The following is a 17,593-nucleotide window of genomic DNA, read 5'->3' as shown; positions in this document are numbered from 1 at the left end:
CCATCTTCATCTACAACCTTAAAGAATGAGACTCCTGTTATAACATAATAATACAGTTTCTCATTGAAAAAACAAATCACAAATTTTCTATAAATGGTCAGTAATGCATTATTCAAACCAGAGGAAATAACGCACTTGCTATGGATTATTTTTAGCAGCGGATCTATAAACTTTTGGAACTTTTCAGGCAGAAGAAAGGTGTATATAGAATTTATCTAAATAAACTAATGTGTGTGTGTGTGTGTGTGTGTGTGTGTGTGTGTGTGTGTGTGTGTGTGTGTGTGTGTGTGTGTGTGTGTGTGTTACCTGCAGGGGGGTTGGCTGCTGGTCCACCGGGGCGATGATGACCACCAGCTCATGGTCAATGCTCAGGTAGCCGAAGACGTCACACTGTGGCACAGAGACATGAAGCCTCAGGAGCCGCAGGACATCATGGACCGTCAATGGCTGGTTCTTGTTCAGCTGTACACAGAGGTGAAAGGTCAAACTGTAGGTCAGATACATTGTGAGCAACTTGTTAAGGTAAATTTGTGACTTTATTTAAATTTAAATATTAAAATATAGTTGTAACTTTGTGAGGAAAAATGCCATTATCATGTCACCAAGTCACATTTTCCAAATACCATATTAGTCTTTTGAGAGAAAAAATTTGACTGTTCATCAGTCATAATTTATTATAAAGTAATACTGCGACATATCCTATTTTTTTCCACCCACAGTCGTTCTAAATATCTACATTCAGTCATTTGGCTGATTATTATTTGTCTTAGAAATGTGTCTGCCACTGTTTGAAATACCAATTCAATTAGTGTCAAAACTTTAGCAGGGAAATAATGGACAGCAAGAGAATTTAATGCAAGCACAGATGTTTATATACTGAATACATTTCTAATTTCAATGTAAACAGCTTTGTGTTCTTCATCTTCTCATTAATCATGCATGAGAAGAATGAAATAATTAACAGCAGTAAATAGCTGCAGAATGTCAGAGAAGAAAACTAAAGTAAGTATAAGAAAGTGAATTTAGCTTGAGCAATTAACTGAGGCATTTATCTCCTCGGACTCCCCGGTGTTTTGATGACTCCTTCGATATTTAGAGGCTGCAATTTAAGGGAGCAGCACACATGACAAACATCTCCAAGGGGATCAGATCAGACGTACGTATTCTGCCTCCACACGTCGGAATGATAATAAGATTAAATGGTGTGGAATGCAAATGAAAATCTAGAGACAAGTAGGGAGTCAAATATCTAACACAGTACCAGTATAGATGCATTGCAGTATAATAATATGCATATGGCAGCAGGACAGATTATATCCTCATTACTGTTGTGCTGTATTACTTTGCTCCTAAATGATTTTCTGCCTCTGCTTTCATCTGAATATGCAGCAGTTAAAACTGTGTCTTAAGTGAACGTTATGATTCGAGAACATGAATAAAGCCACAGCATCTGTTGCTACTTAAGAAAAACCTCCTCGCTCTGCTTCAATCAAACTCAATCTTTTCTACTTTGCCATTTTTTTTCCCCGAAGCAACACTGAGGTCGTGTCCTCAGTGTTTCATCGAGATATTTGGAGGGTTAAATGAACCTACAAAAACTTTACATTGTGCTTCAGTTACTATATTATTGATATATACTGTAAATTGATTGTACCGTCAGATTCCTATTTTGTTGACTTTGTATATTATATCATTTTATAAACAAACAAGTAAGGAATCAATTATTTCCTAATAATAATTTAATTCCTTGCAGTGTGCAGGGGTTAAAATAGTAAAAAAAATCTAAATAACAATAAAATAAAGATTAAAAGGCTCCATTGCTCCTTTGCTCATTTTGGGCTCTGAGACTCTTTTTCAACATCCTTGCTACAGCCTTGTGAGATTCTGGGTATGTTTTGTCTTACAAGTGTGCATTGAAGTAATTAAAATAAAAATAAAAATAAATTAAAAAACATAATAATCATAAACTGTGTCAAGCAACTATTTCAGCTGCAACACAATGCTGTATAATACAGATATATTACTGGCTCAATGTAGTATTTACAGCATCAGGCTAGAAAAGAGCAAATCCATCCTGTGGCAAACAAATGCAATAATTGGATGCTTCTTTCTTCAAAGCATGGGAGTGGTTACATCACATGTACATGACTCAAAACTTCTTATGCAAATTCTACCTCATGTGATTAACACCTGACTTAATCAAAGGGTTAGGGTTAGGGTTAGGGTCTAGTTCTTGGTAAAAGTTTAGTTGTCACCAGATAGTGCTATCCAGTATGGCTGATATGTCTGACATCAAGCTATGCTCTTATCTATGAAAATTATATGTTTTTAATAGGATTTGAAGTTTACCTTACAAAGTGCAATATGTCAAATCAAAAATATGTGAATATTTGACTATATAAATAAGTACAATTTAGGGTAGTAACATCTATTTTCTTATTTTTAGAGAAATATATTTTCTATTACCTCTGAAACTGTCATTTTTGGAAGTTTTGCCAGCTTGTACTGATACAGTGATTTGGAGTTAATGTTACACATCACAGTCTTTATAAACTGAGAGTGACGCAGCACGATTTATTATATTATATCAACGATATCATAAAATCCTGCTACTCCCACTAACTAAAATATAGTTTTATGTCTCGCTGACCTAGAAAAGCTCGTCCATGCTCATCTTTTCCCTTTTGGACTATTGCAATGCACTTTATAAATGCATGTGTCACACCTCAGTAGCTCGTTTGCAGCGTGTTTAAAATGCCTCTGCTCGTATTTTAACTAAAACAAACCGTAAGTCTCATATTACACCAATCCTAACATCTCTTCACTGGTTGCCCCTTAAATTCAGGATTGATTTTAAGATTCTTTGATAACTTTCAACGCTCAACGTGGGCTGGCCCCTAATGACGTTTCAAAGCTCTTGATTCCCTACGATCCTTCTGAGATCGGCCAGTCTGTCCTTGTTAGATGTCCCTAGGTCAAGGCTGGCTACTCAAGGTGACCAAGCTACTAGTCATTTTTATAGGAAAGCATTTTTAAAGTCGCATTGGTAACTTTTGTTCTACTGTGTTGTTTTAATTCCTTTTATCCCTTTTATCTTGATCTCATTCCAACTATATTTTATATAGTTTCTTAAATGGGAGCTTTTGACTGTTGTTACCTGTGACAGTAGGGGTTTAGTTTAAAAGGCATAGAGGTAATGATGTTGGATTTACTGAGCTTTTATAGCACTGCCATTCAAGCCAGGAGCCAGTCAGATTTACCTTTAGCCTCAGCAAAGCTCAGGTTCGGCTTCATAACTTTATTATGAGTAAAAGGAACAACACACCTGTTTACACCTAAGTACAACTGAAGATTATAAGTTTCATTATAACAACCAGTCTGGCAGAGCTTAAATATGATTGTTAGATCAATGTTCCTTAAAGAATACACAGATCATAAATTTTTAAGACAAGTTGAGGTAATTAGTGGGAAACACTATATATAAATAAAGCAACACTTTAACATGGGAGAGATTAAAATCATGCTGCTGCTGATCATAAAAAGAGACAAGGACTAGTACGAGTACGATACCAATCAGGCATCTTCAGTACTGCAAGCCCAACACTATAGGTTCTTTTGCGGTTGTAAAGTATGCCCCCCCGAGCAGGGACGTTTTCCGGGAACAAAAAGATTTCCCCAGATCTTGATTTAGATCCTGGTCTGTGGAAATTCCTGCAAAGGTTCCGACTTCGTAGGGGAGGAACTTCCTGCTGTGTAAATGTGGCTTCTGATGTGGAGGAGGTAAGAGGTCCCCTTTATGAGCCAATGGCCCTAACCCTCCATCTACAAATATGTGAAACTGTAGCAGCAGCCTGTTGCTGAGCACACAGTGTAGAGGTGCTCTCAGCATGCTCAGCTTTAGTCTCTCAGCAGCTGCAGATTAAATCAGCTCTGCTTGTGTTTGGTGTTTAACGGCTTAATGCTGACTCTTACTATGATTCTCTTGTGCTGAGGATTACGGCCAAGTTGACTCACAGCCAAAGCTTTGTTGTATAATTAAGCTGATCAGAGGGAGATGCCAGTGGGACTTATTAGCTACAAACATGTTGGTGTTTAGACACTGACGGCCTTTAGCAGGCTGGGCACACGCTCAGGGAGGCTCAGGGGATGACACTGCAGTTAGAGATGGAACAAAGTAATCACTTCTGATTGGCACAGAGAGGACGTTAAGTCAATAATGTTTGTCTTAAGATAAAACCTAGGGAGCTACACTGCTATGACGTGGTCAATTATAGCAATTAGTTTGTTGGCATACAAGTTAAATGAGATTTTAATTTACTGTGCACTGTTCAGCATTTCACTGGCATGGCCATCTCTGTTCATTTGACTATAACTTGGACGTTTAATAATTTAACAAAGTAAGTCAGAATATTTGAGCCTGAGCACCAGAGAACTGTGTTTATACTTACACTTTTTGGGGGGCAAGAAATGATTATGTAAAAAAGATGTAAAATCCTTCAGTTAAAAACACTCAGATCCAGCAAAAATACTTAGAATTGAAATGTGACAATTACAGAAAGCAGTTTTTTGACAGAACAAGTCCAAACATACAAAATCCTACTTAAAGGGGACATATTATGAAAATTCTACTTCTGTAGTGCTTCTACACGTTAATTTGGGTATTGGACATGTCTACCGTCCCAAAAACTCTGGAAAAAAACAACTCCCGCGATTTGTTGTGGTTCCTCTATGTCAGAAAGGATACGCTAGAGTGCATCGCACTCGGAATACGACATAAACGTCATAGGCACTCAAAACAGGTCAATCTGAGGAGGGCTGTTTTAGACAGGGTAAAAAGGTGCTGTTTTAAATGATCCTTGTGGTATTTTGACCAAAATGTGTTACAGACATTTCATTAAGACCCCAAGGAACCATATAAACTGTGGTAAAATTGGCATAATATGTCCCCTTTAAGTAAATTTGATCTAAAGTGTGTATTATCAGAAAAATTTACAAATGTTATAATATTGGTTTTCTAGTAAAATGCACATATATGGCATAGTAACAATGTTAATACTGAGGCATAACTTTTATTTAGTCTAGTGGTTCCCAACCTAGGGCTCGGGCCCCTCCAAATGTTGCATAATAAATCTGAGGAGCTGCGAGAAGATTAATGGGAGAGAAAAGAACCAAATTGTAAGTTTGCATTTTCTCATCTTTTGGACTTTTTTCTTAGCTTTGCTCTTTTGGGAAATATCTCAACATGGGTCTCAAACTATGACCCCAGAGTGTTGTTTTATAGGGAGATCAGACCAAAACACAGGGACACTCAGATTCAATCGGGTCTGGGCCTTGTGTCATAATAAACACATCATGTTTTCTGCATCTGAAATTAACTACTAACCCACAACATATATTTAAACTGAGTAAATGTACCTAGTGTCATGGAGGATTCATGAATACGTTACTACTAGACAGTCAGATAAATCCTTACCTTAGAGAAAGTGTTCATCTGATCTTTGTTCCACAGGATCTGCAGCATACTGGCACAGATTGGACAACAAGCTCCTGAAAAGGTCAGTGGTCAGGGGTTTTCATTGCAAAGTCTTAAGAATAAGTCATGCCGTGTTTCATATTCATGCTACAGCTTAAACCTGTGTGAGGACGGTTCATCCACTAACCCTGCAACCTTTCTATCTAAGGTTTTGCTCTACTCACCAGGTGGTGTGATAGGGTGGCAGCCTGGAGTCGACAGAGGTGGACAGGGAATCAAACTGCAGGCGGACTCGGGGGCCCCGTCAGACACGGCCCCCACAGCATGGCAGGAGCCCTCGTAGTCCACAGCCACACGGTCAGAGAAGGCATCACACACTGTGTTGTAGGTCTCGCCGTTATGGCCGCAAACTTCCTGTCGCTTCCTGCAGGCATCCTGCAAACACACACATATGCACGAAAATACACATTGTGAATTATATTTCATACTTTATATTTTCTTCACATTACGTGTCTTTTAGTCCTCTTTAAGGCCACATTTTCATAATTATTTTCTGTCTTCTGGTATAAGTTTTTTTATTGTCTCTATGAGCCTTTATGCAGACTACAATGGGATCATCTTCTGAGGAGCAAGAATAGTCAAGTTTGATCGTCTTGTCGGCGCTCCGCCAGGGCCGTGACCTACTCCGGCAGGGCTGATCTGAGGACCTCATTAAAACCATCCAATCGTTAGTAGCAACGGGGGGAGTGTACAAAGGGCAGAGACTTAATCAACGCGAGCACATTCCCCATCCATTTATTCCGGGTAAAAAATTATCCAGGTGCTCATGCAGGATCTCGGTTCAGTTCGGTCTTCAATATCCTGTCTGAAATTTGTCTTGCAGCAAAACAAGACTTTGTCCATTGATTTTCTTTTCTCTGTACCAACACTGTGAGGGTTGTTGACAAAGCAGGAAAACTATCCTATTTTGTGTGCTCAGAACTTTTTTCGTTTTGCCGAGTTATCATAAGGGGCATCGTGTATCATTGAAGTAAAAAATTTAATTTTAGTTTACTTTAGTACTTTAAAACATTTCAGAGCTTTGGAGATGTTTTACTTTTACTTGAGTGAAGGAGTTAAATCAGTACTTTTATACACAAGTATCTGTAATTCTACTTAAGTAAAGAATGTGAGTACTTTTGCCAACTCTGTATAAAAGTAAAAAATGTTTCTAACACAACTTTATCAAGAAATGGGATGATGGGTTGACACGTTGCCTCTTTCAATTAAATAAAAATGTTAGGTGGCAAAAATCCAGTGGGTCTATGCTACTTATACTGTGTTCCGTGCACCAACCAGAACAAAAGCGCCAAAAACAAAATAAAAAATAACCACCATCTCTGCAAATCGGCACTAAACACTGAAAAAAATCCACAAATTTGATTTAGAACTTTCCTTTTAGTGGCACCAGCAGGCTAATACTTTTTCTGTCTCCCTGTGACCGCTCTAACCTTTACCCCATATTGTGTTGACTCTGAAGGTGACAGCTAACTGAGAGGATTATTACCTTTCGATGGAGGACTGCACTCTGTTGAGTGCAAATAAGCTTCGACAACAGTGAGGGCTGCACATTGTTAAGCTCCCAGTCAGAGAGATACATTTTAGAAACAGCAAGAGCAGGTAAACACTAAACACTGTTGAGCAATTTACTCTACACAACAATCCCTGAGCCTCACTGTCTCCTGCTCTCCGGTGTAACCTACCTGGCAGTGACCCATGTAAGCCAGAGCTTTCCCAGCCTGCTGCAGATGGCACAGACTTGGGTGGACCAGGCCGTCAGTATCACAGGCGGGTTCCACATTGTTCTTATCACATGCCGCCGGCCGGCCAACACACTCAAACTGTGGGCAGTTTGATGAATCACTCAGACACACACGGAACTTTGGGAGGCACCTGGAAATACAGAAAGAATTTATATTTATTCATTCATCTTTCCACATTTGAGTTGACCAGCTGAGAAATTCAGACTACAAACATTACACACACATGTTGACACACACCTGTGTTTTTCCCCCTGCTACGAGGTTTTTTTGGTAGTCTACCTCACTCTTGAGGGTTAAGGGCAGAGAATGTTGCAAGATGTTAAGCCTTATGAGGCATATTGTGATTTGTCATGGGCTGCAAAAATACAGCGTTATATATTGATTTATCATTACACAAACACAGTGAAGGAGGAAAACATTACATATTCAGCAGTATATTTTGGTTAAGAAAAGCAGAAACAAAAGAGCAAAGTAACAGGAGAAAAAAGATCACGAATCTGCTATATCACCATAGCAACAAGTCTCCAAGGCTGGGCACCAATCAGGTGTTCAGCAAATGGGAATTGGCTTGTTGACTTTTACTGCAGTTTACCCTTTCAACAAAGGTGTATGTGTGTGTGTGTTTGTGAATATATGTGACTGTGAGTGTGAGTGTGTGTGTGTGGAGATACCTCCAATCAGTGCGTGTTCAGGCTCTGAACAAAGAGAGTTTATGGAAGTTTGTGCTGAAGGATAAAAGACGTCATCATGGCAAGTGAAGGAACTAAACCTGCCAGTGTGAGAATGTGTATGTGTCTGTGTGTGTTGCGGGAGTGTTTGTGTGTTTGTGTGTGTGTGTGTGTGTGTTGCGGGAGTGTTTGTGTGTGTAAACGTTGAGAATAAGAAGACTTAAACAGAGATATAGTCTTCTAGTTTTTAACACTATACTATGCTAATAATTCTGGATTCTGATTGGTTGCACTGTGTGGATTTACGTTTAGTATATCCATACGTATATATAGATATAGAATCCACTTAAGCACAGAAATAAAATGAGTGTTGTTGTTTTTTGCTGTTCTAAATGAATGCACACCCCCTAAATTGTAGCAAAGACAATAACAGCTGAGCATCAGGTGAAGCTCAGGTTAGCTCTGTTAAACTAGTAGCAGAGAGAAAAGACCTGACATAGAATATGACCAAATCAACACAGGAAATAAAGAGATGGAGTAGTGAGGGAGTGAGAGTGAGAAAGTGACGGTGTTACATGTCTCTGTGTCTTAGGGAGGGGGAGAGGAACATCATGGAACATTATCTCCACTGGACACATCGTTTTAATGAGATCATAAAAAGGTACACATGAATGTTGTCTGTTCTGAAGACCGACATGAATCAGGGAAATCTCTGCTGCCCGAGTTGACCCCCCGTGTAACCAGATGTTTTCTTGTAAAGCAGCTCTGGGGCTCAGGAACAAAATGTTATGATGTAAAACATCGGAGAGCTAGATAATATCTAGTACACTGAGTAGATTAATGACCGATATCTTTAATTTGATTACATATTGAATCATATCCTCTCTATATAGGGCCATTTAGAGATAACTATTAATTGGATATTAAAACTAAGACATTGAGATAAACAATTTATATTGCATTTAAAAGACAATAATAATGGAAACAAAGGTAAACGCAAGCACATAATAAAATACATTATTGACAAAAACGTGTTTTGTGCTACTTGGGCCATATTCACAATATACCCCATGGGCTGCTTTAGGTTCAAATCCATTTGTTCAGGCCGTAAGAAGGCAAGAACTGTTGTATCATTGCCTGAAGTGGCCCGCTGGGCCTTTCCTTAAAGGAGCCGTCAGCTATTCCTGAAGGAGGTGTGGAGCTTAAAATCTAAAAGTAGTTGACTTAAATATTTTCCTTAGACTGACTTGGTTAACAGTAGAGGAGGGAAGATGCCATGGGATAATATCCACTGAGCCCGACTCTGAGGGATTCCAACATTTAAAATCAAAGATTCAAGATTCAAGGATATATACCATCATCATACTCAGGTAAAATTAAATTAATTAAGATGCTTCTCTTTCCAAGATGGCTGTATATATATTAATGTAAATAACAATTTATAGAAATATAGTATAGAAAGATAGTGGCAGCATCAGCAAATAACTTCATATACAATAACCCTATTTACAAATATTTCTGACAATAAAAATCATATTTACAGGTAGTGCAAATTGTATAACTTGTCTGTCAATGACAAATGGAAGTATAGGCGTGCGTTGACCTTTTCAGTTCCAAGTTAGATATGCAAGGTTCCTCTTAACAGTTGTTATAATGAACCTGGAGTCTAGTTGTTTTCTCAGCAATGTGGAATTCATCCATGGTGCTTTTTTCCTTACCTTGATCTTCATTGGCGAAATTGCACCAACAAAAACTAACTTTAAAACTGAAACTTTCTACAAGATCCTTGACAAAAAGCAGAAGGCAGAGCCGGTGTGGGTGTTATGAATGAATACTACACAGGTGTTCTGGTGGAAAAAGCCATTTCTGATTCACCCCTTCAGTACATGAAGTAACTTAGTGTTTGTTTGATTCCCTCCAGAGTTTACGAGGCTGCGTTTAAACATCACAAAAAATGACTCGTCAAGATGTTGTGCTCAGTACAACACTAGACGTGATGCTCACAGTCAGGGCTACATACACAGAATTTAGCCGACCTTAATATGTTTTCTTTTTGCACTATATGTGCTTCCAGTGGCTTATGGATTATGCTCTTTGAGCTGATGAAAGACTTTTCAGTTTCAAGGTGTTCACTTTAAAATAGTGATTGAAACAGGTTTTTCTGTTAGACAACAGAAAGTTGGAGAAGTAGAGTTGAGATTATGACAAGTCTGTGCATTGTATTGATTTTAACGAGATAACAACAGGAGAATATCTGAAAACAAGGAGATATCTAAAATAATAAGATGTAGGTTTAAGAGGGTAAACATATTTAAACTTTTGACATGTCTTTATTTTAAATTTGTATATAATTTCTATCATTTTTACCTTGAGTTGTTATTCTTGAGCACAGCCTTCTGCATGACACATTGCATTTCACTATTATTTCTGAGTGTTTAAAAGGCAATGTTACAAATAAAGATCTGGGTTAATAAAGGTTTATTTGAAGTTGAGCTAAACAGAGAATTAAAAGAAACTTTAAAATGCCATGGTTTTGTCAATGCCACTAACAACGCACTTTGTAAACAAAAAATACAGAAGTAATCGATGTTTCCTGTCAGGTTGGAATAACCTATAAAAACAATACTAAGATCACTGGTGAGGGGTCAGAACTAATGGGTGGAGTCCAGGGTAGAGGATGATTCAGGAATGCAACGGTTAAAAAACAATGATAAAGGTATTGTTGCCACAGAGACTGGACAAGGCAACACGCTGTCAATCATAGTTGCAGAATAAGAGATGGAGGGGGAGAAAGAGAAGAGAAAGGAGGGGGAAATGTGCAGCTGAACCCACCTCTGATTTCTCTGGCATGGTTTGTCGGCACAGGGGTTGCTCAGGTGGCACTGGCCAAAGACAAACTGATGGTCCTTGAATCCCATACAGCGAGCCACACAGGCAGAGGGGTAGGTCCGCCCGTTAGAGGCACACACTGGGATGAAGCGGTCCGGACAACTACAGGGCAGACCTGGGGGAGAGAGGGGGAGATAACAATTATTAATTAATTCCATCACCTAAAATGAAATGAGTGGACAGGATGACTGGGACGCATATTAATCATGTGATCCCATAGTTTTCACAGAGGAACCTGTATAGGTTCTTCTGTAAATGACGGAACTAAGACAAAAAAACGTAACCATTTGAAAAACAACTAGGAGAAAACCAATCAATTAATAAAAGCTTAACAATAGTGTTAAAGAGAGATTGACGATTAAAGATCATACATGTTATTAATGTGTAATTCAAAGCCCTTGTTCATTGATCTGCACTAAGCGCTTGAAAGACAATTCCTGTCCAGATGAATAAAGTAAAGTGTTAGTTCAGAAGTTGAGTGAGTAGTTTGGGTTACCAAATCACAGCCCTTGATTTACTACTGTGTGCATGAACAAAAAAAACTGTCGCCTCTCCCACACCAACTGTGTGCAACAAAGACAATGATTTTATAAAGCAACTTTCCATTTTCTAGATCCTTCAACTGGTGGACTAATTAGCTGAAATGACAACAACATACAGTATATTTAAGCCATTACACTGACGAACCAGTAAAGTGTCGTCGGTCCTCGGCTGAATTGTCGAGACGGAGACATTCTCTGGTGGAGCAGATGGTGTTACCAGCGAAGCAGGAGCAAGTGTGACAGTCAATCCTGAAGGATGTCCCATGGCCTGGTGGTGACACAAACAGGACAACATGTCATTGTTTAAATTCATAAAATATCAAGATGTGACAGAGGCATTTACTGTGTGGTGTTAACATGTACAACTCATGTTTAGTTAGAGCAGGTAGCAACCACCGCAGCTAGCAAGGTATTAGTTTGAATTCTGTTATCATTTGAGAATGTTTTATTGACTTATTTCTTAGTTTTGTCAGTAGTATTCATTTCAACGAACATTAATACACACCAAAAAAATGACATGAAAAGTATTGCAATAACAAAAAACTTTGAATGTTATTACATGAAATAAGTTTAATGTTCAAATCTAAAATAATTAAATGTGCTGCAAGCAGAGGAAATAAGGGAGATTGTCATATTTATATGATTTGATTGAGCTCCACTGTATGCTTTGGTTGAGACATGGTGAGATGGTGTAGTTATTGAGCATGCTGGATAACACTGTGATAAGTATGCATACACTAGGGAGGATTTTAAAATGTATGGGGCTGTATAGAACTCTTCACATTATAAAGTGTACACTTTTCACATTATATCGATAAGCTTTTCTCATTATAAATGTTCACGTTATAACTTGAAACATTTTGCGAGATACTGATGTTTTGTTTTTGTTTTGATCTGGTGTGACAGCAATACGCTTCCATTATTATTCTTGTTGTTGTTACCATTATCATATGTCACAATTGCTCAGGTGCACATTAGCATCCCATTGTTGAAACACACCCGACACCCGCATATTAGTGATGAGTCTAAAAAGAGCTGCATCATTCATGGAGGTGAGCAGCTGCAGACGAGTGATGGACTTTGACAGCGTTCAGGTAACGTGATTCATCTCCTACTGAGTGATGGAGTGGGTTTTTGACTTATCGCTTGATATTGGTGTCAAGGATCATCATTAATCTACACATTTCTACAGGAAAGCAGTGATTTATCACTACCATTAATATCCTGCTGGCTGCTCTTCTATTTATTAAAAATTCATATATCTTATCTTTACAGATCTTAAAACTCTTGATAGGCCTTAGGGAAACTTGCACCCAGAGAAACAGCCACACTCCAGACAAAGTTTACTTTAAAAAAAAAAATCTCATTTACTTTGCTCCACAGTTTGAGTTTGCCTGCATCAAATGAAACCTGACATTCTGTTATAGTATAAACATCCTGCTGCCATTGAAGAGGGAAACTAATAAATGCATTCAGCTCATAGAATGTAAATAAGGGCTGTGTTCTCTCATGCTGTCTGCACTTCACACTTGGAATGTTCTTTCTGAATAATTATCAATCAAGGAGTGCTCATATTTGTTTTCTTATTCATGGGCATTATATAATTCAGCCGGTGATGCACATCAAACTTAAGTAAGTGGGAAGAGAACTGATTAAAATTAAAAAAAAAAAAAAAAAAAAAACAGTTTCCCTCAACTCAGTGTAAGGGTTGAAATCTCCCTTTTCCCCTTTAAGGCTACATGCAGGCTGCACTAAACCTCTCCACTAACCGTTTTAAAACCCACAATTTAAAGGCCTTTAAAATGACACACAGAAAAATGAACCTTGTGGAAAGGTAGGTCAGTGTGCATACACAGCACCATCCATTTAGATCTGAGATGCGACCATTTATATAATGCTGCTTTACAATACAGCTGCACATGCTTTTATCTATTCACCCGTTGATTATTTTAATAGCTGTCGGCCAGGGCTTCTCCAGCTGAAGGAAGACGCTCCATGCTGCTCTGCAAAGAGGCAAGACCACAACACTTGTGTATTTGCCTCCCTATACTGGCTTTTTCTTAGATTTCTTATCGATTTTAGCAATGTCTTGATTTTAAATACCTCTCAGATGGAACGCTACTGAACTTAGACTCAAGCTTCTTTTAAATCTTAATTTTTTTATTTTTGTGAATGCTCTTGGAAATGGCAAGTCCTATTTATTTTATCATATGCATTGTATGGTTTATCCTTATTTCTATTTGCCTTGCCTGTGGCTCAGGAGGTCGAGCAGATAATTCCCTAAACTGAGGGTTGATGGTTTCACCTGATCTTCCATTCCACATAAAATCCAGAGCTTTGCCTTTCACACATGAACCACGCAGCAGGAGATTCTCTGTGAATACGCTGTCACAACAGCAACCAATCATCCGCATTATTCAGCATGAGGTGGTGCAGCCAGGTGCATTAGACAGAGGAAGGGAGTAACGTATTAATTCCGCTGCAGAGATCAATGGATTTTCTTCAAGATCAAACAGACACCAGCCTCTGCTCTTATCGACACAAACTCTCTGGACATCTTCGTCATTGTCGGTAGATATTTGTTTTCTTTTCATTTATGCGTCTGTCGCATGTTAGAAGCCCCCCCCCCCCCACACACACACACTCTCTCGCAGTGAATCCAGGTGGGGAGAACTCCCCGCTGTGTTCTCACATTGGATTTTCTTGACTTCCATGCTGACGTTACACTGGGGGGCCCAGCGGAGAAAGGTCTGCAGATAATCCGGAGGCTCTCACTTGGACCATGATATTTTCTGCCAGACGGGGTCTCTCAATTCACTTTCAATCCAATTTTATTTGTATAGATTCAAATCATAACATAAATTATCTACATATAGAGGTTGACACCTTAAAATTAGTATGATCAGAGGAGTTGACATCGTCGTCACTATCATAGTGAGTTTCTCTCACAAGGTTTTTACTATCTGGATATGCACCTTTACAATTTCAAATGTATCAACCTTTGAATATTGCTGGAAAATGTTATATCATGTATATAATCTATAAAGAATAAACACAATGACACATACAAACATATACACATGACATATTCCACATTTAGAAGGACCACCCTTTCACTGTGATAATGAAAACGTGGCAAAAATCACTAATAATCTAGGCGGAACAAGCTCACATGCAGAGAGCAGCAAGAACCGTCTGTTCCTTTACCCCGTGAAAGCAAAACTGTTATATATTCACAAAGTGATGTCTTTTCACACAGGAATGCCTCGGATTCAGTCGCTGTCTAACTCCTTCTACAGCATTTTGAGTCCTTGCACCTTCTGTTCTCACTTATTTATATTGAAGTTAACTGGTCTGTGAAAAAAGCCTGGGCGTCAACGTCCAGGTTGCAGCTATGAGAAGGAAAGTCATATTTTTCTAAGAGCTCTGACTGGAATCTAAACAATACAGAAGAGCCAAGTAGGCACTTAAATATGGATGAATGACGTTTCTCGATGCATATTTTAAACCCTCACAGGAACAACTCTGTACAAAAAAAATAAGCTGTTGTCGGATAATGAATAAGAATCTTTCCTATCTATAACATCCATTCCATATAAATGGAATGACCTCTGCGCGTGTGAATACCATAATAACTACCTAAAATACATCTTCCAGGTTTTAGTTTACCAAGTTTTGTCCTTGCAAAATGTTCCTGGAGCTTAGTGACATTGTTGCTAACAGAGCTACAGTGGCAGACGAGCTAACATGCTAGCACTAGACAGCCACAGTAGCTCATCAGTCAAACTTGGTGGCTGACAGTGAAGTATGCTAGCAAGCTTGATCAATAACTGGACAACAAATGGATGCATTGTATTCCAGAGAATTAATTGAAAATATCATCTTTGTTATCTTACAACAAATTGCTCATATTTTTAGTAAAGTCCCTGCTCAAGGATTTTCAGGATTAGTTTCACTTCCTTTATTCTTTATTTATTCATTTTGTTCTTTCTCTCCTTATTTTGTTCTCTTCTTTATTGTATGTTCTGTAACTGCATGTTGTGTTCTGTTTCTATCCTTGTGCTGTTCTGTTTCCCATTTGTAAGGGCATGGGAGCCCCTCTAAAACAAGATGAATGTCCACAATACATTTCTGGAATGACTGAACAGTTGTTCCTCCCCATCATAATATGTTAAAGGTTTTTCTGTGACCAAAGTTTGTCGATATGTTGTTTTAATTCCAACAGGGGGGAGGATTTTACTCAACAGTCTGTAAACCTGCTTCATTCGGCCTCAAACACGTTTTATAAGAGAGCTGAAGTGTGATAAACATGTCCAATCTACTGCTAAAATGAGGCTCTCTACCTTTTCAACTTCCAACTAAAATTATAATAATATGGAGTATAATCCTGAAAGGTTATGCAAACCAACTTAAATTAAATGTATAAATATTGATCGAGTTGAATTGGGTAATATATAAACGCTAAGTGATCAGAGGTCTCATCTGTGCAGCTGCCTCTAAGAAGTTATTTTTCTGTTTCACAAAAATGGGATTGCATAGATGTAAAGTCTGTGAAATCCTTTGAGATATTTCTGCTCTGATCCAGGTGCAGCTGACAGACGTCACTGACACGGTCTGTGGCACAGATAATACCACTCCACCTCAGTCACCACCTCAGAGGACAGTTTGATCTTCAGTGCCTCATTTGGCAAGAACCACAACTCATTAATCTCCACCAGAATCATCTGTAAATGAATTTCTGTGGTGTCTCATGTCATTGGTTTGGAACAGGAGTCTGATGACTGATAAGACTCCTGGCTTCTGACAATACTGTTTCTTTGAGGCTAGCCAGGTCTCAGATTGAAACTGGATTACAGATAACTGCAGACTACGATATAGAGTTTATGATGCTATGCTATTTGTGGCACTGTGGATGGGTAGATTGCTTAGCTGCATTTTTCAGGAAGTAACCTTTACGACAAGCCATGACATTTAGACATTAACAACCAAATACAGTCTGGGGGAACTAAACCAAAGATGTGAGCTATAATTAAGCAGATTAAAGAAACCTGGTTTGGGTTGCAACAGCCATCCATCAATACATTTGTATGAATGGCAACTTATTTTGCAGTGGTGATTTATTAAACTGGGCTGCGCCATTATTGAATTATCGAATCACTGAGTTTAAAGCAACCCTATGTCATTATTTCACTTTAAAAAGCAGATTTAAAATGTGTTCGATGGTACACTGAAGTGGAGTAGGGGAAATTGTGCAGCATTCATTCCCACTCGTCACCCTCTTGCATTGTGTAACTTTGGTGAGTGGGTACAATATCAAGTTCAAGAGTAATGCTGAATTATAGATCAGTTAAAAAGCTGTAGAAGTGATGAAAAACCTGCATTGATCTCCAAACTTTCAGCCAGGAAACACTTTAAATATGAAAAAATCCAAACAGAGTTTTACATAACTGCTACAGCGACACCTTTTCTGGTTCAAGAAGCAGGGGGTCATGGGTAATATCCACCATTCTCTTGTGTTTTGGTTAGATTGGTGGGACGCACAGCCAGTACTCTAGTCAAAAGATTGATCGGTTAGTTTTTTTCTCAGAATGGAAATCACGTTTTCGCTTTGACACCGAGCCCAATAGGATTCATCACAGCATGTGGCTGCAGAGGGAAGAGTTTCTCAGTATAACTAACATAGTATTGATTTAAAGTCTGTGATGTGCAATAAAGCGACTAAAGGAATTCAGTTTGCGATACTTGAATTTTGGATGAATTTAGCATTCATCTTTTGTTCCCAGCTGCAAACATCAAAGTGTGAATTTTCCACAAGCTCCAATTGATGCCTCTGATCGGCTCCGTTGTTGCCCTAGCAACAGCAGCTGATGCTCAAGCTTGGTATAGAGCTTCATGAACCTAAAAAGGTTGAGTTAAAATCGTAAACCTACAGAGTGTGTGGGTCGTTTGTGTAAAACAAAAGCAATTTGGAAGGGAAATTTGTTGATAAAGTCTAAGAATGAGGTAACGTTTTAGTTTGGAAAACACCAGTAGAGAGCACACAGGGAGGGAAACAAAGAAAATAAAGCACATTCTAAAAGCTGTCCAGAAACTGAGGGGTCCCCAAACCTCCCAACTGACAGCCAGGCCACCTAGCACAGATGGCTGACATGAAAGGGTCTCTGGTATCGAAGTTACACTTCTTTATAATTAACCATCCACTTCAATCTCCTGTCCTCT

The 17,593-nt window shown here is 38.6% G+C and overlaps 1 protein-coding gene across 1 annotated transcript in view; it reads right to left on the bottom strand.

Annotated features, from left to right (window-relative positions):
- reck (reversion-inducing-cysteine-rich protein with kazal motifs) overlaps positions 1-17,593 on the bottom strand; it is a 72,444-nt gene that overhangs the window by 12,642 nt on the left and 42,209 nt on the right. The window contains exons 15-20 of the mRNA XM_053412990.1: positions 11,520-11,642; positions 10,776-10,947; positions 7,216-7,405; positions 5,698-5,908; positions 5,474-5,547; positions 307-462 (exon numbers count right to left, since the gene is read on the bottom strand). Coding sequence (XP_053268965.1) covers positions 307-462; positions 5,474-5,547; positions 5,698-5,908; positions 7,216-7,405; positions 10,776-10,947; positions 11,520-11,642 — 926 coding nt within the window. The remainder of the gene's footprint in view (positions 1-306; positions 463-5,473; positions 5,548-5,697; positions 5,909-7,215; positions 7,406-10,775; positions 10,948-11,519; positions 11,643-17,593) is intronic.

This window comes from Pleuronectes platessa, chromosome 20, assembly GCF_947347685.1.
Source record: "Pleuronectes platessa chromosome 20, fPlePla1.1, whole genome shotgun sequence".
NCBI classification, from domain to species: Eukaryota; Metazoa; Chordata; class Actinopteri; order Pleuronectiformes; family Pleuronectidae; genus Pleuronectes; species Pleuronectes platessa.
This window is presented reverse-complemented; position numbering and strand designations above follow the sequence as displayed.